General features: G+C 43.1%; 1 protein-coding gene across 15 annotated transcripts in view; it reads left to right on the top strand.

Moving 5' to 3' along the window:
• EPHA5 (EPH receptor A5) overlaps positions 1-24,216 on the top strand; it is a 319,531-nt gene that overhangs the window by 225,040 nt on the left and 70,275 nt on the right. For 8 of the 15 annotated variants that reach the window (XM_073340243.1, XM_073340239.1, XM_073340236.1 and 5 more), the window contains 3 exons: positions 1,172-1,296; positions 9,448-9,607; positions 17,796-17,901. In XM_073340243.1, the coding sequence (XP_073196344.1) occupies positions 1,172-1,296; positions 9,448-9,607; positions 17,796-17,901 (391 nt within the window). The remainder of the gene's footprint in view (positions 1-1,171; positions 1,297-9,447; positions 9,608-17,795; positions 17,902-24,216) is intronic. The other 7 variants (XM_073340244.1, XM_073340233.1, XM_073340246.1 and 4 more) reach the window with 1 other exon arrangement.

The following is a 24,216-nucleotide window of genomic DNA, read 5'->3' as shown; positions in this document are numbered from 1 at the left end:
TAGCTTGTCAGACCGTCTCACTCTCTTCCTCCTAATGCTTCCAATTGACTCTCCTTCACCTTCCCATCTGATCTACCACAGCCTTCTTCCTTCCCTTCCTCTAAAGTCTGTAAGTCTTGCGCTGCTCCTCTCCCTGGCATCACTGACACAGACAAGCATTACAAACTGACACAGAGACACATCACTTCCCCAATTCAGGCAACCGAGCAGCTCTGAGATCCTCTTCTGAACATTTCAATACGTTGTAAAGTGAATACCTTTGCTGTGACAGGAAGCTTGCAGTATGTAGCCTCATTGCCACCAGGAGCAGGCTGTGGGTTTTGGGGGGGGACTGCTGCTGTAGCTGACAGCTTAGCATTGTGCTGAACAGGGGTGCTGGAATAAATTGCATAGTGGGGGTGCTGAGATTCATTGAACCAAACTGTAGATAGTGGAAGCCACTTCAAGACAGGGGGTGCAGCAGCACCCTTAGTTCCAGCACCTATGGTGCTGCATTGGAGTCTTCTTATATTGGTGGGTTTGGTCCAAATCTTCAGCTGTTGAAAATCAATGTAACTCCATTTGCTTCAACAGAGCTATGTCAAATCATGCCAGGTGAGGATGTGACTTTTATTTTAAAAGGGTTCCCTGCCCTTGTTTAATTTAATCTCCTCCTGTGCATTTTGTCAGAAAATATTTATTTAAAGCTTTATGCAAATTACTGCATAACAATTCTTTGGAAACATCACTAAGTTTTTGTAACAGCAGCTGGACTGAGACCACAGTCTCGAGGGGAGGGATAGCACAGTGGTTTGAGCATTGGCCTGCTAAACCCAGGGTTGTGAGTTCAATCCTTGAGGGGGCCATTTAAGGATTTGGGGCAAACATTGGGGACTAGTCCTGCTTTGAGCAGGGGGTTGAACTAGATGACCTCCTGAGGTCCCTTCCAACTCTGATATTTCATGATTCACAGTCCATAAATCATCAATGGGATCAGAGCTTCACCTAGTGAAAATCACAGAGCTCTATTGACCCCAAAGTGCCAGATCCCGAGCTGATATAATCCACACCGAAGTTAATGTACACTATACTGATTTACATTAGTGGACTAATGCAATGTTGAATTTAAATTAGGAAACAAGATACTGTCCTACTAACTATCCTTTTGTTTTGTTTTTCTCTTGTCTTGCAGCACCTTCTCCAATCAGTATTGTGAAAAAAGGAAAGATAGCTAAAAATAGCATCTCCCTTTCCTGGCAGGAGCCCGATCGACCCAATGGTATCATCCTGGAATATGAAATCAAATATTTTGAAAAGGTGTGACTGACTGATTGCAAAGCATCCTAAGTACCTTCTCTTTGCTGTCCTTCTCTTTTAGTTATAATTATCCTACACATGGAAGGGAGTGAAGCAATTTTATGTGTAAATCAATGTCAAATTGATTCTGCAGTAAATGATTAGGAAGACTTGAAATGTGTGTGTTGTTTTCCATTAGTGTGCCACTTCTGTTGAACAAATACATTAAAACTGCATGTCAGTTTCATCTCCAGTCTTATCACATTAAATTAAAGTATACTAATTTGTTATGAGTCAAAGGAGCTTGGGAACTAGCATCCTTCTTCTCACTCAGAGCATCGGGCAATCCCCAGTCTTTTAATTTTACACTTCAGCTTTGGTGTTTTAAGGATCAGCTTGCATTTATTCCAGTGTTCGTCAAAACGTCTGCCAGGGCATGTCAGCGTTCTCATTGTATCTCTGCAATAGGTGGTGGTTGTTACGATTTATTTGCATTATGGTAGCACCTAGGAGTTCCAGTCGTGGCCCAGGACCCCATTGTGGTAAACACGATACAAAGTCAGAACAGAAAGACAGCCCCTACCCCCAGGGACTTCATAGACTATCAGGATTGGAAGGGATTTCAGGAGGTTCTCTCGTCCAACCTCCAATTTTTGCCCCAGATCCCTAAATGGCCCCCTCAAGGATTGAACTCACAACCCTGGGTTCAGCAGGCCAATGCTCAAACCACTGAGCTATGGTTTCAATCCATTGACCTCTTGGTTATGGGCCCAGCATGATTCCGCTGTGCCACTCTGCTGGCTCTTCAAAAAAATAAAATAAGACCTTTGGAAGTTTGACAGAGTGAGACACTGGCTCTCTATAGCCTGACCTGATAGAGACCAGGGACTTGAACCTGGGTTTCCTACATCCTAAACACCACTTCCAGTGTAGGAGGCCACATCCTGAAGCCCTAGGCAGTCTTCCCTCAGCAGAGTTCTTACTGAAGTCCATAGGAGGTTTGTCAGAGTAAGGACAGAGGATTGACCTTGGGCAAGTTCCTTCCCCTTTCTCTTCCTCTATCTTGTTGGTTGAGAGAGTGAGCTCAGCTTTCCAACAGAGGGAGTGATCTGGAGCACAGGGCCTTCAAATCTTGTCTGGGCCTGAGCAGCACAAGGTGGGGAAGGTTAATTTGTGCTCTGTGCCCACATAAAGGCCACCCAGAATCTGGTCCTGAGCAGGGACATTGGTACCTGGCCCAAGACATTTAGGGACAAGTTGTGCCCCTGGAAATGCATGCAGTTCCCATTGACTTCAGTTGGGATTGCTTCCCTGGATCCGAGGGCAGAATTTTAGCCCTAGGTCTTCAAAATAAACAATGGCTCAAAGGTGCTAAGAATCAGGACAACTTTCCATGTCATTCAGGACAGGCACATTAGTTTGGGTAAAGTTGACGACCCCTTTCCAGAAAGTTTGGGATGTTTGTTTTCTTTTGCATACTTCTCTTGTTCCAGTGCCTCTGGGCCCTGATAAACCCACTGAGCAAGGCCTTTTTGGTCCTTCTTACCTGTCTGGAACAGGATATATCTCACATCTCCCAAGGATGCTGGGTTTGATGGAACTCCTAGCCCAGTTTTCTAAACACAAAGGATTTGGATAAACTTCAGATGAGCATCTGAACTTGTCAGTGTTGAGCCAAATTGGACGTTTGGTTCTTTTGATGTTAGCTCTTCGCTGCTCACGATACATACGTAACACCTTGTGCCCCACGCAAGTGCCAGTACCAGCCACCCCAAAACGCCATTCGCCCAGAACAGCTGGCTTTAGGAAGGATGAAAATATTGTAGGCTCACAGGGCTTAATCCTCAGCTGTGCGAAGTTTACCCTCAGTGCAGCTCAGGAGTTCCGGCAGGAAAAGAGGGTGGATCTGAGTTTCGGCTGGGGGAAAAAAAAAAAAGAGTCTGGGGCACTGCAAGTACTAACAGAAACTTGCTTCCAAGAGGAATCCCCCCACTGGTTCAGAGGAAGAGGCTTTTTCATCTCGTGACACGGTAGCCTGGGAAGGAGGGAAGTAGCCAGTAATGCTGACAAGCGAATAAGGATGGGTTCTGCGCAGCAGATGGGGAGGGGAAGGAGAGGTTTGGAAGGGCACAACCAAGTCCCGATGCCTGAGACTAGGTCATGGAAACCTGTTCATCCATCAGCCAGCCAGCCAGTAGATTTTGGCTCCCAGAAATGTTGACCAGAGAATAGGGTAACGGTGTGGCCTCATGGACCAAGCACTGGATTGAGACTCAGGAGGTCTGAGTTTTGTTTCTGGCTCTGCCACTGGTCTGCTGGGTGACCTTGGTCAAATCACTTCCCCTCTTTGTGCTTCAGTTTCCCCATTTGTAAAATGGGGATAGTAGTACTACCCTCCTTTGTAAAACACTTTGAGATCTACTGGTGAAAAGTGCTATATAATAGGTATTATTACCATATATTTCATCATCCCACTCACCTGGCTTGACCAATCCAATTACATTTGGCCATGAAATGAATAAAATGTTTAACAGATTACTAATATGTGTACATATTTGATTAGTTCATAAGTGTCAAACCTCTTTAACACAATGTTGCTTATTCTTTACTTTTTTAAAAATTAAGACATTACAATACATATTATAACAAATACACTTTTGTGAATGGTGTGTGCGAGTTATGCACCTAAGCCAAGATTTTCAAAAGTGACTAGTGATTTTGGGTGCTTTGATTTTTTGATGCACAACCTGGGACACCTTTAAAAGGGTCTGGTTTTCAAAATATGCTGTGCACCCAGCCTCTGAAAATCAGGACCTTTAAAAGTGTCTCAAGTTAAGAATCCAAAAATTGAAGCACTCAAAATCACTAGTTACTTTTGTAAATCTTGACCATGCTATATAGTAATTTTCAAGGCTGTGTGAGGTTTACAATTCCTAGAAACAACAACAGAAGTTAATCATATAAAATATAATCCTATGAATTGCTGAATGTCCTCAATTCCCAGTGAAGTCAGCAAGTGCTGAGGGTGCATGGCTACCGAGCTGGTTGGAAAATGAGAGAGGGGGGTTTCCCATGGAAAATTCCAACTATTTGGTGAAATAATCTAAAAAAGAAAAAATGTTCTGATTCTGAAATGCCCTTTTTGTGGGAGTTTTAGTTCAGGTTCCTCACTCTCCCATTCTCTTCTATAGGCCAGGCTCCTTGGTCAGAATACATCCCCCATGATGCACAGCAATCTCCCCTCCGACACATCAAGGGGAGCCCCTGTTCATGGTGAATCATGGGAGATAAAGTCTGGCTGGGGAGCTCGGCCCATTGAAAAGAAGAGGGGACAAGAGGAAACCAAACTACAACTCCCATGTGGCACCAGGGTAAATAGTCAAATAAAATATTTCAGTTTGCATCTGAAAAAATGTTTTGGGGCATTTGTTGTTGTTGTTTTTATGAAAAATCAAAACTTTCTGCAGAAAGCACTTTTCACCATAAAATAACTTTAGTTGAAAACCCAGTTTTCTGTTGAAAAAAAAATTAACAGAAAAATTTAGATCAGTCCTAGTCTGCTCCTTCCAGGATTGGGTCCTTATTCCCTTGGAAAAGGCATGATTCATTTTAGAGCCCTCTATGCAAAAGGTATTCCCAGTGCTCAATTTGGATGGTTAGTGAAATAGAACATAAGAATGTATCACTCAAGAGAAGTCATGTAATTGTGATTATATTTCTCAAATTGCGTAAATTACATTTGATGACTGCAAAAAGGCCTTTAACTGATTGTTCTCCAGCAAACCAGCTGTGCTGCCATTGTCCACCGAATCAATGCAGTGTGAGGCCATAGCTATGCAGTCAGCTGCACAACTGGTCCCCCCTCACTCCCTCCCACAGTAGATATCCCTAGAACATTCAGCAGCAATCAGTCCAGTAGCAGTGAAATATGCCAAAGCTTCTTAAATATATAGGCACAACAGCACACAGCAACAATGTAGTGAGAGCTCTTAGAACATAGTTTTCCCCCAGAAAAGCCCTTGCTGATACTGTTGCCTACGGCCTCTCTGAAATTCCTTTAACAGAGCTTCAGGTGGACGGATTTTTGCTCCATTTTTGCAAAAAGACTCAAGTCAGTTGTTCCCGTAAAAGGAGGGAACCGTTTTTTTTTATTCTGAAAGGCACCCGGGAGCTAATACACTGCATTGAAAATAAGTAGGTTAGTTCACAACTGCAATGTAGTTGATGTGCCAAAATGCACTTACACCAAAAGTCATGGTTTCAGTATAAAATAACCCCATTCTTTTATTATCTCCACCCCGTCCCCCAATAAACCTCTCAGGGACAGATTTTCTAAAGCTTTCAACATACGCAAGTGGGGTCACATTTTCGCTCAGTACCCAGTGCTTCTCAGTGGGAGCTTCTGGGTGCTGAAACCTTTTGAAAAGCTGACTCTCCGTTTAATTTGGCCATACGTGCCAGCCCAGGTTTGTCCCTTTGTCCTGGATTACTTTATAAGGCATGCAATGGGCAGTCGGAACATGGGGCTGGATTGTACTCTAGGGTATAGCTCTCTCCAGGGCAGATCGGGGCTGGCACATGTTATGGAAAACTCTGGGGAGGGATTGTGTCTCAGCTTCGCAGGGCTGCCAGGGGGTGTGCAGTGCATTTCAGCAGGGGACCCAATACCACTGCTGAAGTGAGTCCAAGTAATGCTGACATTGCAGCGAGAAAAGACTTTTGGTTGATCAGTTTCTTTTGATTTAGGCATAGTTCCAGGAAAGATTTGCTCTGAAGAATTACTCACCTTCTTATTCTCCGTATTCAGTAGATGGAGTGCTTTAAGATTTGTGTGAACATTTGAAGTGTCCCTATTATTTTTTAAGTGTTGATTGAAATTGAACCTTCCTCGGCATTGGAAATGTAGCTATTTCAAAACTGCAACGCTGTGATGAGATATGAAGCAAGGAACTAGAATCTGTCTTTGCTTGAAATAAACAACCATTAATTCTTTTGTTACATTGCTTACAAACGTTACGCTGCGGTACATTTTGCACTTGCCTTTGACTAGGTTGGGGTAGATTATCTCTGATGTTTTAGCCTACTATCATTACTATTAATGATGAGCCAATAATTAACAATGAAAAATGTATGATTATTTTTTCTTTTGTTGTGTTTGCAAATTGTTTTTAAATAGATCACAACATTTTTATTCAAATTATTCTCAAATGTCTTCATTAAATAGTTCTTAGTCTGCAACTTGTTCATAAGTAGCTGTTGCAACCATTTGTAATGTACACAGTCTTAATCACTTACATAAGTCATGTGGTATTGTTTCTGTTATCTGATTGGGGCACTGATTCCACAACATACTTAAGCATGTGCTTAGCTTTCCACATGTGTGTAGTCCCATTGACTTCAAAGGGAGTGTGGAGAAGCTTAAAGTTAGGTATGTGTCTAAATGCCTTGCTAAACTGGAGGCTAGGTGTTTCATGTAACTAAACAATATAAATGTAAATTATAAAACTGAATATATAGTTTGAATTTTGCTTTTGGCTAATATTGAAGATTGGTATTTTCAATAATAAAGCTCATGCACTCAAAAGTTTGCAGAAAGCAAACATTAATTAGTTGTGAATGTAATTGGATTGAAATGCAAGTCAGAATTTGAACTAATATTAACATCCCATTTTCCCTACTATTCATTCCGCTAATTACTATGTCACCCTTAGCACTTCTCGTTTGTCATTAACTTACTTTGCATTCTCTTGCTATACAACCCTGTACAAAATAATAAATTAAGAAAGCATGTCCCCATGTTATAAGAATGATTTGTCTTAAGAGTCTGAGAAAATTAAGGCTTGAATCACATTCCTTTAAGAGAAATCACTTCTTAAAAGCAAACAGAACAGCTTTTTCCATTTTTGTCCAACCCAGACCCATTAGTTGGGCAGGCAAATTTTCCATACTTTAGTTAAAAAATGGAGTATCCTAAGTTTGGAGTTTTCTGGTGATCACTCGGGTGCTTGATCCACAGCTCATTAAAGTCAGCGGAGCAGGTGGCCTGACTCCCTCAGCCCAGCAAGGACTAATACCATGTCCAAAGTGTGCCCAGCCCTTCTTTCAGGGCACTGTTGTCTTCTTTGAACATAAGACTCAGAAGGTAGTACCAAACACAGCTGTTTCCCGAACAGGCTGCAGGGACCTAGAAGCCATTCCTTAGACATGCCCTACTCCCTCTCTTAGGCCCAGCCTCAGGAGTGCACCTCTTCTTCACACAACTCCCTCATACATGCTGGCATTTAGACTCACTTGATCGGTCACAGGTAAGGCTCGGACCAGCTCCCCTTAAAGGTCTGCCATCTTGTGACAGACGCCCATTGACTTCAAAAGACTTTGGATCAGACCTTAAAAGATCTGCCTTGAAATCATGTGTTTACCTTAAAATACCATTATGGAGATCTGAAGGGAGATAGTGATTAAAAAACAAAACTGTTTTCAACGTTGTTGCCCTTAATTTACGTGATCGGATGCTGATTGTTTAGTAAGTAAATATTTCTAGCAGCAGTTACCAAAAAATTGAGTCTGATGTTAAATCAAAGATGACCACAAACTGCTCATTTACACCAAAAACTTATTTACATGCAGAATTATTTCAGCAAATTTATTTAAAAGGTCCTCACCATACACAAAAAAGTGTGTGTGTAGTTATATCCGTATATAATATGTGTGTGTGTAGATATCTATATCTGTTTGTGTGTATTGGATTTTTAGTATTTTTGATTAGTATTTCTAACCAAGCATAAAATGTAGATAATAGCACTGATTTTCATTTTCACTAAGGCCACTGTCAAGGTACACTGTGTCATATAAAGTGGCTCACTTTAAGGCATCTTTATATTGCCAGAAAGATGTAAAGTGGCCTTAGTGTGAATCAGGGACTGATTTTTCCATCTCCCTACACTTTGGCCCTGGTTCTTATTTACACTGTTCTGGCAGTATAAATGTAACCTATGCTCACTTTGTGATCCCTTGGCACTGCCAGAGCAGTGTAAAGTGGCTTGAGTGGAAATGAGGATCAGGCCCTTCATGTCGTGGTTGACGCTTGTGCAAAGTGGATTTAAAATGCTATGTCCTGAGTCATTGGTGTTTGACCAGAAAACAAGACTTCTGTGTCATTAAAAATTGTGAGGTTTTGATTTTTGGTTAAATTATTCATCAGAATGAAAATTTGATCTGGTGATTTTTGGTGTGGCAGGGTGGTGAAAACACTAACGAGAGAGAGAGTCACCCCATTGGTTAGGGCACTTCCCTGGGACATAGAAGACCCAGATTCAAGTCCCTGCTGTATATAGAAAGTGTCAGTCTCTCTGTCCCACTGGAGGTCTTCCACTTTTGGACAAATAATTAAATATTCATTCAACTTCTGGAACTTGTTGCTAAGGGATGTTGTGAAGGCCAAAACTATAACAGGGTTCAGAAAAGAACTAGATAAGTTCATGGAGGATAGGTCCATCAATGGCTATTAGCCAGGATGGACAGGGATGCAACACCATGCTCTGAATGTCCCTAGCCTCTGAGCGCCAGGAGCTGGGACTGGATGTCAGGGGAGGAATCACTTGATAATTGCCCTTTTCTGTTCATTCCCTCTGAAGCACCTGGCATTGGCCACTGTCAGAAGACAGGACACTGGGCTAGTGGGACCATTCGTCTGACCCAGTTTAGCCATTCTTTTGTTCTTATTGCACCAGAGTGGGTACCCTAACCACTGGGCCATTGGCCATTCTGTGGGATGGACGTCTCTCGTGTTCTCTGGCCAAAATCAGGAATTCCATCCTGGACCAGAGAAGGATTTGGTTTCAACAAATCAGCATTATCCAATTTAAAAAACCCACCATTTTATGAAAAAATTCCTGACCTGTTATATTTTACATCCACTTCACTCTAGAGTAAATGACTATATAAAGTGAAGGGCAATAGAGAATTGGACCCCATGTCTTTGCAGTATGTAGTCTTCATATAGATTTTTGTGGGACAGAGAGTCTCATTAATACATGTTCAATCATTCTTTCTAAATATGTTGGTATAGTCATTATTAGTACTATTGCCACTGTGTTAATTAGCAATTTGTATTTTGCTAGTGTTTTTGTTTACATGCTTGAACTTTGCATTTTTTTTTGGGGGGGGGGAAAGGATCAAGAGACCAGCTACACCATCATCAAATCGAAAGAGACGAAGATCACAGCGGATGGCTTGAAACCAGCGTCGACATATATCTTCCAAATCCGAGCGCGCACAGCAGCAGGGTATGGTGGCTTCAGTCGAAGATTCGAGTTTGAAACCAGCCCAGTGTGTAAGTCATTTTAATTACTGTCAGCTCATGACTCTGAAATGGTTACCAGAAAAGAGTTAGTGGATCTATATCTTTGCAAGGGACTCTGTCAGTCTCCCTGTCATCCTCTTTCTCTCTTTGACCTGATTCATTTAGTGAAGAAGTATCAGTCATGTCATTACTGTGGGTTGGACAGGTGAACATATAGAATCATAGAATCATAGAATATCAGGGTTGGAAGGGACCCCAGAAGGTCATCTAGTCCAACCCCCTGCTCAAAGCAGGACCAATTCCCAGTTAAATCATCCCAGCCAGGGCTTTGTCAAGCCTGACCTTAAAAACCTCTAAGGAAGGAGATTCTACCACCTCCCTAGGTAACGCATTCCAGTGTTTCACCACCCTCTTAGTGAAAAAGTTTTTCCTAATATCCAATCTAAACCTCCCCCACTGCAACTTGAGACCATTACTCCTCGTTCTGTCATCTGCTACCATTGAGAACAGTCTAGAGCCATCCTCTTTGGAACCCCCTTTCAGGTAGTTGAAAGCAGTTATCAAATCCCCCCTCATTCTTCTCTTCTGCAGGCTAAACAATCCCAGCTCCCTCAGCCTCTCCTCATAAGTCATGTGTTCCAGTCCCCTAATCATTTTTGTTGCCCTTCGCTGGACTCTCTCCAATTTATCCACATCCTTCTTGAAGTGTGGGGCCCAAAACTGGACACAGTACTCCAGATGAGGCCTCACCAATGTCGAATAGAGGGGAACGATCACGTCCCTCGATCTGCTCGCTATGCCCCTACTTATACATCCCAAAATGCCATTGGCCTTCTTGGCAACAAGGGCACACTGCTGACTCATATCCAGCTTCTTGTCCACTGTCACCCCTAGGTCCTTTTCCGCAGAACTGCTGCCTAGCCATTCGGTCCCTAGTCTGTAGCTGTGCATTGGGTTCTTCCGTCCTAAGTGCAGGACCCTGCACTTATCCTTATTGAACCTCATCAGATTCCTTTTGGCCCAATCTTCCAATTGGTCTAGGTCCTTCTGTATCCTATCCCTCCCCTCCAGCGTATCTACCACTCCTCCCAGTTTAGTATCATCCGCAAATTTGCTGAGAGTGCAATCCACACCATCCTCCAGATCATTTATGAAGATATTGAATAAAACCGGCCCCAGGACCGACCCTTGGGGCACTCCACTTGATACCGGCTGCCAACTAGACATGGAGCCATTGATCACTACCCGTTGAGCCCGACAATCTAGCCAGCTTTCTACCCACCTTATAGTGCATTCATCCAGCCCATACTTCCTTAACTTGCTGACAAGAATACTATGGGAGACCGTGTCAAAAGCTTTGCTAAAGTCAAGAAACAATACATCCACTGCTTTCCCTTCATCCACAGAACCAGTAATCTCATCATAAAAGGCGATTAGATTAGTCAGGCATGACCTTCCCTTGGTGAATCCATGCTGGTACCATATGTTGGTACCTGTTTCCTCATTTCATTTAGTCTGGAGGGAGATGAAAAATCAGGAAGTCTTTAAACTTAGGAAATTTACGAAGCTTGCTGGTCAGAAAATTTCTGTCTTCTGCTGTCTCCCTTGCACTGAAATGTTGCCATTTACTCATTACTGTCTCTTTGGGGTTTTACTGCATTCTTCTTCCCCTCATCAGGAAATCCCTGTGGAACCCTTGAAAGTTAGTGCCAGGACTGAAGGGAGGCTGGCATACATTTCACCAGGCCCTTGTACTGTTGTACTCCTCTTAATGTGGTCTGTGGGGGATTCTGCAACATCTTTTAAATACCTTCTGAGTGTGTTGCTAGAAAAAGTTTCTAACAGAAAAACCTCCCAACGTCACTTTTTGGTGCATCAATAAGAGAAAGAGCTTTGACATCAAAGAGATCACTGGAACATTAGAACCTTTCTGCAGCAAGCACTATAGTTAAGGTTGCAAAAACAGTTTCCAGCCCCATCCCAGTGCTTCTAATTTTCCCAAAATGTCACGTTTGGATCTGAAAGTTAGGGGATGGGGTGGGGGGGTTGGTTAGGAGAGGAGAAATCCTTTCAGATGGTTTTCAGTTTACTGAAAATGAAAAGATGCAGTTTACCACTTACAACAACAGCAGCATAGAATCATAGAATATCAGGGTTGGAAGGGACCTCAGGAGGTCATCTAGTCCAACCCCCTGCTCAAAGCAGGACCAATTCCCAATTTTTGCCCCAGATCCCTAAATGGCCCCCTCAAGGATTGAGCTCACAACCCTGGGTTTAGCAGGCCAATGCTCAAACCACTGAGCTATCAAGCAAAACTTTTTTTTTTTGGAAGGGCTATAACAAAAGGTCTGAAATGTGAGCCTTGACCTGGGACAGGGAAAAGTTTTCCTGGAAGACTAATTATTTTGTTTGGTTTATAAAAAATATTTCTGAAGATCTAAAGTTTGAGCATTTAAAGATTATGTCCTGAGCGTGAATGACAGATAATTTCCTTGGGCTATTTCCTGCCCTCTCGTACAGCCCTATTGACTTCAAGTGGTATTTTGTTCTGTCTTTGTACAGCACCTAGCCCAATAGGGTCCTGGTCCATGACTGAGGTTCCCAGGTGGTATCGAAATTCTCAAAATAATAATAGTACAGATATAATAGAGGGCAAAATTTGACCTATTAAGGACTCACTCCTATATACACTTTACACACACACTTAACTTTTTGCTTAACTTCAATGGAGCACCACATGTGCTTAAGGGGACGCACTTGCGTGTCTGCAGGATTGAGACCTAAATCTGTTGGTGCGTATTTAGAGATGCCATTGTGTAAATTCATAGCCAGTTAAATAGACTAATTTAAAGCCATGAAATACCCTTTACCCCCATTCCCCACCCACAAACACACAGCTCATAGTTGAAAATATGCCCTGCTGCCTGGCTCGATGTAATGGTGCAGGAAGCATACCCTGTAGCCCCGTTAGCTCCCTCTTCTAGCTGGAGAGTAAGAGGCAAATGCAGCCAGGTGCAAGTTGGGCAAGGACATAGAAAACAAAGTGCTTGGCATGTGACTCCAGCAAAATGGCAAATTCTCTGAGGAAATGCTTGCTTCTGTGGCACAGTGGACAGATGCTAAATTCCACAGGGGCAAAGTCATCGAGCGACTGATTCAGGCTGCCTGCATGATCAGGTGGATGACAGTGCATCCGTTTGCACCCAGTTCACGTTTTCAAGCAACCATAAGGGCTGAAAACATTGTTTTTAAATAGAGGCTCAGATTCCAGAGCATAATTCTGTGGCCGGGTGAATTCCGTGGAATTGTGGAGTATGTGGGCCCTGATTATATTTAAAGGATCGGTTTTAAGCTGTTTGCCATGTAGACAAAGGCCTAAGCACTTTAATTCAGTGCACAGCTAGCCAGGGGTGGGTTTTTTTCCACCTCGACTGAGAAAAGTGTTACTGACAAAAGTTCAGTGTCTACATAGCCTAAATTGCTGTGTAGAAATACTTTTATACACTATGATGGAGAAATACTTCTTGTCCCTTGCTTACCTATTCTTTGCAGTGGTGTCAGTGATAATTTTCACTGTCATAAAATATGTACTCTGTGTACCTAGTTCAATTTGTACAAGTGACATTTATTAATCTTGTATACTATTTATATGCACGAGAGGTTTCATGATTGTAATATTCTGTTCATTTTATGGTGAATAGCAAGTCATGCTGTATGTTTTCCTTATAAATTTACAGTCATCAGCTGTTTAATTACTGCTTCCTTGGTTCATTTAAAAGTCATCATCAGTTCTTTAAAAAAGATACAATGTTGTCATTTCAATGAGAGTTACCTTTCACATCCCAGCTCTGGAGTCAGTGGCAAAGCTAACATAGTGCAAACAGCATAGTGATGCAAACGTTAATGCAATAAGACTTTGCTATTTAATGTATTTCTTATTGCATTAACCACTATAATCATGTCCTATAAGTAGAAACCAAACCATATTATGCTGGCAAATAATTCTGTATTATGATAGGCAAGGTCTGGATGCAGTAGAAAAGTTTCTAATTTTGAGGAGTTCAGTAATAATGTTTCAGAATATTAATAAGTAATATAGTGGCACTTATTGCACATTTGGTCCCTTGCCACCACGACCTAATATCACAAGCCAAAATAATAATAGTTTTGAACGACTTATCATGTAAATCTTGGAAATACACATGGCAGCTCTCAAAACAATCATAATATTATTTTACAGGGCATTACATCATAACGTTTCAAAGTACTTTACAACCATAATTAATTGATTTTTGCAAACCCCTCTGTTTGAATATTCCCATTTTGCAGCTAGAGAAACTGAGGCACAAAGATTAAGGGTCTGATACAAAACTCACTCAAGTCAATGGAATGGCTCCAATTCAGCACTGCATCCCTATGCAGCAAAGCACGTCAGCATTGACTTACATGGGACTTAAGCACATGCTTAACAGCTCTGCAGGAGACGGATGGGTTTTAAGCATGTGCTTAAATGTTTTTCTCAACTGCAGCCCCATTGACCTAAGTTGGCTTTGGAAAAAGCCCTGTGACCCGGGTCCTCAAGGACATTTAGGTCCCTAACTCCCATTGAAATCAGTGGGAGTTAGACACCTACATTTTTGAGGACTTGGGCCTAAATGGCTTCCACATGGTCACACAGGAAGGGTGTGGTACAGCCAGGAATACAATGCAGATTGACAACTCCCAGGCCTGTGTTTTAATCTTGGTCATGCCGTGCAGGACGCAGAGCTCTAGCCGATGCTATATACTTTCTACCGACATGTAAAAGGGAAGACCTGCTCTTGCTCTGACGGGGGCACATGGGGGGGACGTGCATTGGCAGGCCCTATATTCCACACAATCTTAGCCGCTCTCACACTGAGTTTCTAGTGTCCGTCCGTCCATAGCACGCAGGAGCACTGGGAGAGACGAGCTGCTACCAACCTGCAGTGTGCATCACATGCTAAAGAGGCTTGATTTGTGTGGGAAAGGAGTACGGCTGGCTGGCTAGAGCGCGCCAACAGAAGCTGCCAGCTATAGTACCGAGCGGTGTGTTCCAGCTGAACGGAGCAGCAACGAATGTCCCACCTGGGGAACGTTAGCCAGCAGTTTGGAATCCTGCCATCTGCCAACAGGGCTCCTTGGAACACACAACATCTGGTAGCTTCTCTGCTTCCCCTCCCACTGCAACCCTTCGTTTTTACAGACATGATTCTGCCATTGCCACGTAGAGTGCTTCCTGTCACCTGTCACTCTAGTGACCCTGCTATGTGCCAGTAAAGGCTCTGCAGGATTGGGCCCCACACTGGTCAGTGCAATAAACTCAGCATGGTTATTTGCAGCTTCTAAGCCAAATGTTGTCAACTTGCAGATATTAGAGACAGCGCAAGAGGGCAGTGGAGGCAAGTCCTGGTCTGGATTACTTTTAAACGAGGGTTCTACGTTCAAATCTACTGGTGCTAACTGTCTTATCTCTCCAGCAGCCTGACTCATTACTACCCAGCTGCTCTCCTTCTCCCTCAGACACCTAGCTCTCCCACCCTCCACTGCGGTTACCCCCTACCTGTGCCTCTCCCCCACCACGCTGGTCCCCTTCTCTCTGCTACTCATCCCCTTCCTGGCATTCTAGCTCTCCCCTGCTGCCTGGGATCCCACAACACCTCCCAGCAAGCCTGACCTTATTTCTCCATCCCCTGAACATTATAAAGGCACCAGGGAAAGGAGTTGGCATTCTCTAGATGGTGGGGTAGGTTTTGAGTAGTTAGACAATAAAGATTTAATGTTGTGGCCCAATCATTATGAAATCATTGACTGTACTTTAGCTGGGCCCCACTATATGTAATGAATTGCCAATCAGAGAGTTACCATATAAAGTGCTACTTGGAAACCCATTGTAAAATCAATGTTTAATACATTATGGGTTTTTTAACATTTAATATTGGGCCATATTCAATTATTTTATAGCTTCCATAAAATTAAGGACTCACTTCTCCTTCCATCTTTTGGCTTGACTGTGCAATCAATTTCTGCTGATCCTTTGGGGGGAAAGTGCTAATGTGTGGGAAAACCTTCCCCCAGGTCATACCCTGCCTGTGGTTGTAATGAAGCCCATCACCCAAAATAACTGTGGGTCTGACCATACCTCCCCTGAACAGCCATGTCCTGAGGAGACCTCTATATGCCAATATCCCGCGGCTTTGAAATTAAGGGGCATAGTTACCTCTGCTTCAGCGCCTCCCTTCTCTAAGGCACAGCGGGAAGAACTTCTAAGACCCAGTTTGCAGTGTTGCCAACCCCACGAGTTCCCAAAAATTATGTGATTGTCTTAAAATTAGACTTGGAAGGTTTAGATTTTTATTGGTAAACATTGATCTCATAAACACAAACGGACACAGCATGTTTCCATCTATGACAAATGAAATCGGAGTCAGGAAAATGCTGCCAGAGAACTTATTAGAATTTGATGTAAGGATGTTTACTTTGTATATTTTGACATATGCTATTGAGAATTTGTGTTTAATGGTTATCAAGCTTTAACTTTTTGAATCTTGGTGTCTACTCTCATGAAATAATTATTGTTTCACACCCCTACCCTCACTGCTTGACCACCCCCATGATTTCCCACAACTGGATAAAAATGTAAAAAAAATTCTCGAACATTTGTATTATCCATCAACAGTATGTATAGAAATCAAATTCTGCCAAGCCCAGTTTTTAAAAATAGCAATTTTTAAAAATAGCAAATTTGGGCTTATTTTTCTTTGCTTTCTGGTATTGCAGCCCTTGTAGTTCACATTTTCAAGCTTTCCTCTGCAACCATGAGGGCTAGGAAAGCCAACTTTTCACCAGTTACCACAGAGATTCTACAGATACCTTCTCCCGCAAGGAGATAGAAGCACTGTGGTAATCTCAAAGAACAGTGCATGTTAAATGCTGTCCATTTTTTATATTTTTTTTTAATAGTGACCACTGTCTGTAACGTTTATACTAAACTCTGTCTGGGACAGCCTACTGTGGTGCCGTGATTCTGATTATCTATTGCAACCATGACATTTTAGTGAAAATGTAAATATGGCTCAGATAACATTTATCCCTAGTTAAGATGATGATTAATGTTTTCTAGGCAAGCAGTTCATTAGTAAGTTCATATGATTTAAGGCCAAAATGAGACAGCTTGAATTAATTTTCAAATGCTTACATTTAACCTCAGGTATGAGACTAGCTACTGGCTGAACACTGACACTGTGTTTCTAAAGAGTAGACCTTTTTTTTGGTTATCGATTATAGAAGTGCTGACAGGCCGCAGCCAAGACCAGGGTCTGATGGTGCTAGATTCTGTACAAACACATAGGGAGACAGTTCCTGCACCAAAGAGTCGACAATTTAAACAGACAAGGCAGAGATTAAGTGCTATTATAATCTCCATTTTACGGACAGGCACAGACATATTAAGTCTGTTATTAAAGGTCTAACAGGAAGCCGCTGGTAGAGCCAGGTATTGAACGGAGGTCTCCTGAGTCCAGTGTCTTAATCACGCAACAATCCTTCCTATCAAGCAATCCGCAGAGGGGGATTTTTGAAAGGACACAATCTGGAAGCAATTCTGCTTTCCTTACAGTAAACAGACACCAACCAAAATATTAGTCTTTAGCACGACTTTATTCCAAAGAGCACCAGCTGGTCTTACACTGGAGGTGCTACAAAGAGTTAATGTGTGAGCCTCAGAAGACTCCTGAGGCTGAGGTAATTTTACTCAGTCTTGTCATGGGCATTATATCTGCCTTTTATTTAAGAGATCTTTGTTATGTCGCATCTTCCAGCTAATAGAAATTCAATCCGTGAACTTTGTGTTTAAATATTTTTTTAAAAATAAGAACTTTCTTTGGTGTCCGTCTCCTCCCTGACTGACTTCTAGTGCTGCATAACCAGGAAAATAGATTCCAGTTTACCATTTGGAAAGGTAAATTCTGTGACATTTTGATTAGGATGGTAAATTAAAGTTTCCAAAAACTGAACCCTTCCCTGCCCCCTCCATTTTTCTTTCAAAAAAGAACAGATGAGGAAAAACAAACCAACCAACCTGTGAAAGAATTAATGAATTGGTGAAACTGCAATATCTCTGGCAGCCTTGAAATAAAGACTCTTGTGAGTGCTGGCTATAATTTTAACCTTAATCTCCATTTTCTGTTTCTCATCTCAGCAGTAGCTGCATCCAGTGATCAGAGCCAGATTCCTATAATCGCTGTGTCAGTAACAGTGGGAGTTATCCTGTTGGCGGTTGTTATTGGTTTCCTTCTCAGTGGAAGGTAAGAGAAAAAGCGTGCATTTATACTTTTTCAACATATATACAGAACTTTGACCTGACTGATTGAGCAGCACATTTTGGTGGAGGCCAGAAAATGACCGAATGCTGTCATGTAACACAGTGCAGTATGTGGACATCCTGATTTTATGAATCTAATGAAATCAGAAACCCACATTTTCTGTTCATATATGTAGTTCACTTCCCAATGATTTTCATCTCTACAAAGATCAGTGGTCCCCAAGCTTTGGGACACAGAGAAACCTTGGGCGGGGGAAGGGGGTAGGGGCAGGGAAGGAGCACCACCCAGCCCCACTCTGCCCCCAGTCACAGCTCCACTCCACCCGCTGGTCCAGCCCCCGCCCAGCTCCAGGCCCACTGCAATTCCGCTCCGCCCCCAGCTCCGCCCCGCCCCGCCCTCATTCCCTCTAGCCCCAGCTCCCCCCACATCCCCACTTCAGCCCCCAGCTCTCCCTTCAGCCCAAGCTCCTTTGCTGAGTAAGCCTTGGTTGTGAAGTAATGGAGAGGGGGGCACGGACAGATTCCATGACTGGTAAGGCAGGAGCACGACAGGAAAAGTTTGGGCACCACTGATACGGATGGACCCTGTTTCATTATTAGGTTTCCTTCGCACAAGACTGTTTTCTCAATTGTTTAAAAATAAGCAGAATTTGTGTGGTACAAAAGGTCCCCTGATGCACTCTGGAATCCAGTATCTTTATACAGAGTCGCTCTCATTAGACTTGCTAACAAAGGGCCAAACCCAGATGTTCTTACTCAGCTTACACTCATATTTTGCAAATTGGCCTTTCTCAGGAAAACTCCCTGGGTGGTGGTATAAAACATGAGTAAAGACAAGAAGTGAAATCCTGGCTCAGTGGCAAAGTTGCCACTGACTTCAGTAGGGTCTGGATTTCACCCAAGGTGTTCAGGATTTGAGCCATAAAAAATTAAATATACACCGAATATGAGTAAATTCAGTAGTTAGCTACCCTCTGATGGAGGGCCATCCTTAGGGCCTGAGTCACCGAGGCTTTTCAGCATGCGCCTAACTTGAACCAAGGGAGTAGTCCATTGACTTCAATTGACTTCAGCAGGACTATTCATGTGATTAAATGGAGGCAGATGCTGGAGTACCTGGCTGGATTGGAGCCATACAGTTCTTGACAACTCCAGCTGAAGTCAACAGAAGTTTTCGATGCAAAATGAACAGCAGGATTGGAAAAATCTATGATTTCTGTCTATATCCATTTTTACTGTGACACTAATTTTTCATAGATGCCAATATACAGGATATGAAACATTTGTTCATATACTACATATTCCCAATAGAGAATGAAATATCTTTTTAATGAACTCCTATCAAAGCACAATGCAATTTATTTTTTATGGCAACTGTTAAACCAGTCCAGCGTCCTTCATACAAACTAACAGAAAACAGTGCCAACATCTGTACATTTCACTGTCTCCCCCACCACACAAAGGGAAGTAGATTTTTTTCCCCTTGATCGCTACATATTGCAGCAATGTTGTGTGCCTGGTATACTGTATATACCGCACCACAGTATAATGGTGACCGATTGTAGGAAGAATAGCTGTGAGATGGCGACAGAGTAACTGAAAAATTACTAGATAGTAATAGTATTATTATCAGGATATTATTTCACAAAGGAGACAGGCTTCTTTTAACACAAAGCAGTCTGTGCCAAGGCCAGCCAGCCTGAGAAGTATGATTGCAGGCCGAGGGCAGCTCTAAAGTCATGCTGGTTTGTTCCCTATCCACAGAGGTAAGTGTGGCATGCATGGGCATCTCTCCTAAAGGGCAGACTCATGGACACACTCAAAGCTTCCATTTAATTTAGTTCAGGGGACTTGCTGAGCTAACTGCTGCCAATGGATTCTGGGATAGCTGCAAGGAAATTTGGTTTGCTAGGTAGTAGATGCAAATTCAGGACCCAGATCAAGGGAGACCATTCAGTTCCTCAGCTGTGACTGGTGCAGAAGCCTTAAGCAGCTTTGTAACTGTCACGAATTCCCATCCATCATTAGCAAAATAGCTTCAGAATTGCAGGGCTTTTTTAGAAGTTTCTTTTCCTTGCAAATTTTCCTGACTGGTATTTTGAGTGTCTCTTGACAACAGAAAAATAAAACAAAAACACAGAAACCCTAAAGCTGGCAGCCAGTTTTGAAATTAAACAAAGTAAATTAAAAAAAAAGGCACCGCTGAAGCAGAAATGCCACAAAATATTTCAGTCGTGCTGTTCTGTCTCAGAGATGATTTCAAGACAATTCCTGGAGTGACTATCATGCTCTGACACTACCAGGATGATAAATGTATGCCAAGTCATGGTGTAATCCCTTTTAGAATCGGTTAACCAGTTTCTGGATCTGAAAGATGCTCTGTCTGTTGAGCATTTACACATTCCAGTGCCTGGCACCAAAGGTCATACATTTCCTTTTCAAATTCTTTCCCGTTCATTATCTCTAGCAAGACAGACAGTTTGAACGCTAGGATCTGATTCAGCTGGACTTAGCCATGACACAAGGCTGAGGTTAGTCTCTTGCTGCTTCAGGCGAACATGGGAAAGATCAACCCGCAGCAGCACCAACATTGGAAAAACCCTTTAGGTTGGGGGCTAAAAGCAGCAGAGCAGCCGGAGGGTAGGACAGCTGATGCAGCTGAGCTCCTTGCCTCAGGCTCTGCTATTTCCAATTCATAGTGTTGTCTGGGCTCCCTATCTGTGGCTGTGCAGCCCATGAGAATCACAGTAGACTGGGCTCCCCACGCAGCTGCCAGATGGAGAGTGTTTGTGTCTGGCTTTCAATCAGCCAGGTTAAATCATGAGTGTAAAAGAGCACGTTGGGATATTTGGGGGAGGGTGGGGGGGGCAACACCTCCCTCAATTGCTAGCCTGGGAAAGGAGATCTGACTTGAGCATTTCGGGAGAGGGGTCTCAACAAATATCTAATCCCTCAACTGGTACTAGGTGAGGAAGGACAGAGGGTCCATAGGAAATCGCTTCCACAGCTGGAGCAGCCTCTGGGAATTTTGAAGGGCTGTAGAGTCTCTTTTCTTCTGGGTCCCTTAAGGTAGATATGTCCACACCTCTTTTCATTGGCCTTCCAGTGTCTCTGCAGTTCCTCTTGTCTTTCCAGTGAATGTAAATAACAGCTTGGCTCTTCCCATTGGCAGCCAGCCCTGAACCAAAGGTCAGCTGAACCGTTAGTCACTGTGGCATTTCCGCAGGCCAGCATCCATCTGTAGAAACACAGTTTGTTCCTGAAGCGGGAGGTTCCTGGGAATTTGAAACGGTGTGTGCTTTACCCGAAACAATTAAGCTGCATTGCAGACCTGCTCCACTTGCTCAAGGAAACTCTTTGCAACTAATCTGCCCTCTGAACAAGGTCATAGAGTTGCTGAGCAAAATGTCTGATAATTATTTTAATGAACTGCTCTTTTATTTTGATAAAGTGACATAGCATAATTCATTAGCAATTGCATAACAATCCGACCTGAAAATTAGAAGGGAAGCTCATTAAATTAAACCTTTGTTCTTAATGAGTTAGAAAGAAGTCTGTCTTAGAAAAACCACTGTGAAGCCAGGCATAAGCACTGATTTACACAATATCTAGTTGCTATCCTTATGGGTTTCTTATGGTTACCTGCTCTCCTCAAAAACCTGAGCCATTTTACCAGTCGTACTAAATTTTGCTGTCCAAGCAGTGTTTAAATGGCTACTGCATGCATTCTCATTACTGGCTGAAATATATGAATTACAAAATAACACCCCCCCCCAAACAATCAACAATCCCTTTTGGAATTTCCATGTCTCAGAATCCTTTCAAGATTCATGCAGAGCTGCTCATCATGTGTCATTGCCACCCAGGGTGAAGAAGTTACTGAAAACATTGTCTCCCCCCGCCACGGTCTCCTGCAGTACTGTGGTACCAGCCCTTGCCGTCAAGTAATAATCCCAGGTAGCGTGGCACGCTACCCGGGATTATTGACAGCAAGGGCTGGTACCACAGCACAAGTGCACCATGGCTGAGGCCAGCTCTTCAAATGCTAAGGCTCCAAGGGCCCTAATACCTGGTGGGTTACAATACATGTCAGCTGACTTCAAGACTAGGGTCTCCCAGGGCCCCAGACACCCTGTCTGGTCCTATTCCCAGCCCAACTCATTACCCCGGGAGCGTCACTTGCTGGCCCCCATCACCCGCCTGAGCAGGAGACAAAGATCGGCAGCAGGTTGTCCCTGAGCAGACCCACCGTGCTGCCCTGTGCTACCCCTTTGCTACTCCACTGGTTCATTATGTCTGTTTCCTCACTGGTGCCAAGTGGGAGCAAGGGAGGCAGAAGCCTATCCTTCCACAGCTCTGGGGCCCTCTGCCCTTTTCTGCCCCCCTCACCCTCTCTGATCCCACCCCCTTCCTTTGGTCATTCAGCCACAGCTGCTACCACCACCTCCTCTCAGTTGCTCCTATCTCTGGCCCTTAAGGAATTACAGAGCTGCCAAAATAGCCTCTCACTTGACTAGCATGTGTATGTGTGTGTAGATATAAATAAGTGTACGTAATAATTTATAGCACATGATACTACAAGGCTTGATTCTTATTTACATTAAGGCTTCTTTGTAACACTTTATGAATCTTAAGGTGGGTGTAAAGAGGCATTTGTAAAAATGTTTATAGCGTTATAGCATGAACAAAGGGATGGGATTTTATTGAGTTCAGTGGAAGCAGAGTTAGAACAACACTGAGCGTGTTTGAAAATCCCACTCAAAATAGCTAAAGTGTGGGCTGTAGATGTATCATGTGTGCACCACTGATTATTGACCTTTTCATCTAAAGAGAGCTGCCAAAGAAGCCAAGAGAGTCTGTTATGGACCTTCGGAAAGATACATTTGAAACAATCAAAACTGCCCCTTGCCCTCAGTTGTCCATATATAGAAATTCTCCTTTGGCAAGGAATCAGCCTTCAAAAGGCAAAGCAAAGGCAATTTTGCCACTTGGGTATTGGCAATTGTTGGCTTCTGCAGCTTATCCAACCTTGACCTCATTTGATTTAGCCTTTTAAATATTAGCCCTCACAGCTGCAGAGGGCTAGTTTCTGGTCACAAATATACACCTCTTTAAACGACGACTTTTGCAGTGCGGAGAGGTTTGGGGTGAGTAAGTTGTGTACAGGAGGTGCTGAGCCAAGATTTGCAACCTTCTATGATGTGGAAGATCACAACAGATGAGTTTTTCCACTAAGAAAACTACTTTTACAGTATGTGCCGGAGTTTTAAAATAGTTCATTTTACTTGATATTTCTGTAGGAAACATGGGAGACAGTTTGTAGATAATGCTTTTCAGAAGTAGTGACAGATTTTCATGGAATGAGTCATGACTTGTGGTGGCATTTTAAAGGACATATTTATCTGTATATTTCTGCCCGCTTTCCTGTAGGACATCACCTCCAAAGATTTATAGCCGTTTCCTAGTACAATGTGTTACACCTCACCCCCAAGCGACACTTGATAACAAGGATTTTGTGGGACTAGGCCCCCACTTTTGTCAAGAGTCTCAGCCAATAACAGGGAAATCCTGCTTTCATTTAAGTCAATGGAAGCTGATCCAAGAGCTACAGCATCCTGTCCTACACCTTTAAAAACCAAGGTCATCACCCCACTGGCCACTCAGCTCTTTGGCAATGCCTTCTCACTCAGAGTGAATTTGGCTACTATCAGTAGAATGAACTTTGATCAGTCACCCTACTAAAGAAGAGTTCTGGTCACTCTCCCAACTCTTCTGGATGAGATAACGCCTCTCCAAATCCGAGATACCTGGTCTTGCCAGCCTGCAGGTCACGATCATTGTCTCGACTGTACCTTCCAAGAATGGTCTCTCCCTAGAACTAACCTTTCTGGCACCTTGTTGATCACTTACCCAGTTCTGCCACCCCAACAACCAAAACAAAAACAACCACCCTGCCTTAGAAATACCTCAAGGGTGTGCACAGATGTGCAATGCCCCAAAAGACAGGCAGAAGCCACCTGCTTTCAGGGATTAACTGCCACCTTCTGCCTATTTGCCCTTTCACAGGCCATTGCTACCAGCTAGGAAAATGGGATATTTAGAGGGTCAGCCAATCCAAGTACTCTTCACTCTGCTCATGTTGCCTGGCTTGGACAGTGAGCTGAGTGCTCCCCACTTGGGCCAGGGCCATTATTAAGCAATAAGACCCAGAGGCCGACCCCTAGAGAGAGTAGTGATTTTAAGGATGTCATTTTGGCAGCAGGCAGGGAACTGAACAGGTGTGAGTACCTTGAAGAAT

This window comes from Lepidochelys kempii, chromosome 4 (assembly GCF_965140265.1).
Source record: "Lepidochelys kempii isolate rLepKem1 chromosome 4, rLepKem1.hap2, whole genome shotgun sequence".
NCBI lineage: Eukaryota > Metazoa > Chordata > Testudines > Cheloniidae > Lepidochelys > Lepidochelys kempii.
This window is presented reverse-complemented; position numbering and strand designations above follow the sequence as displayed.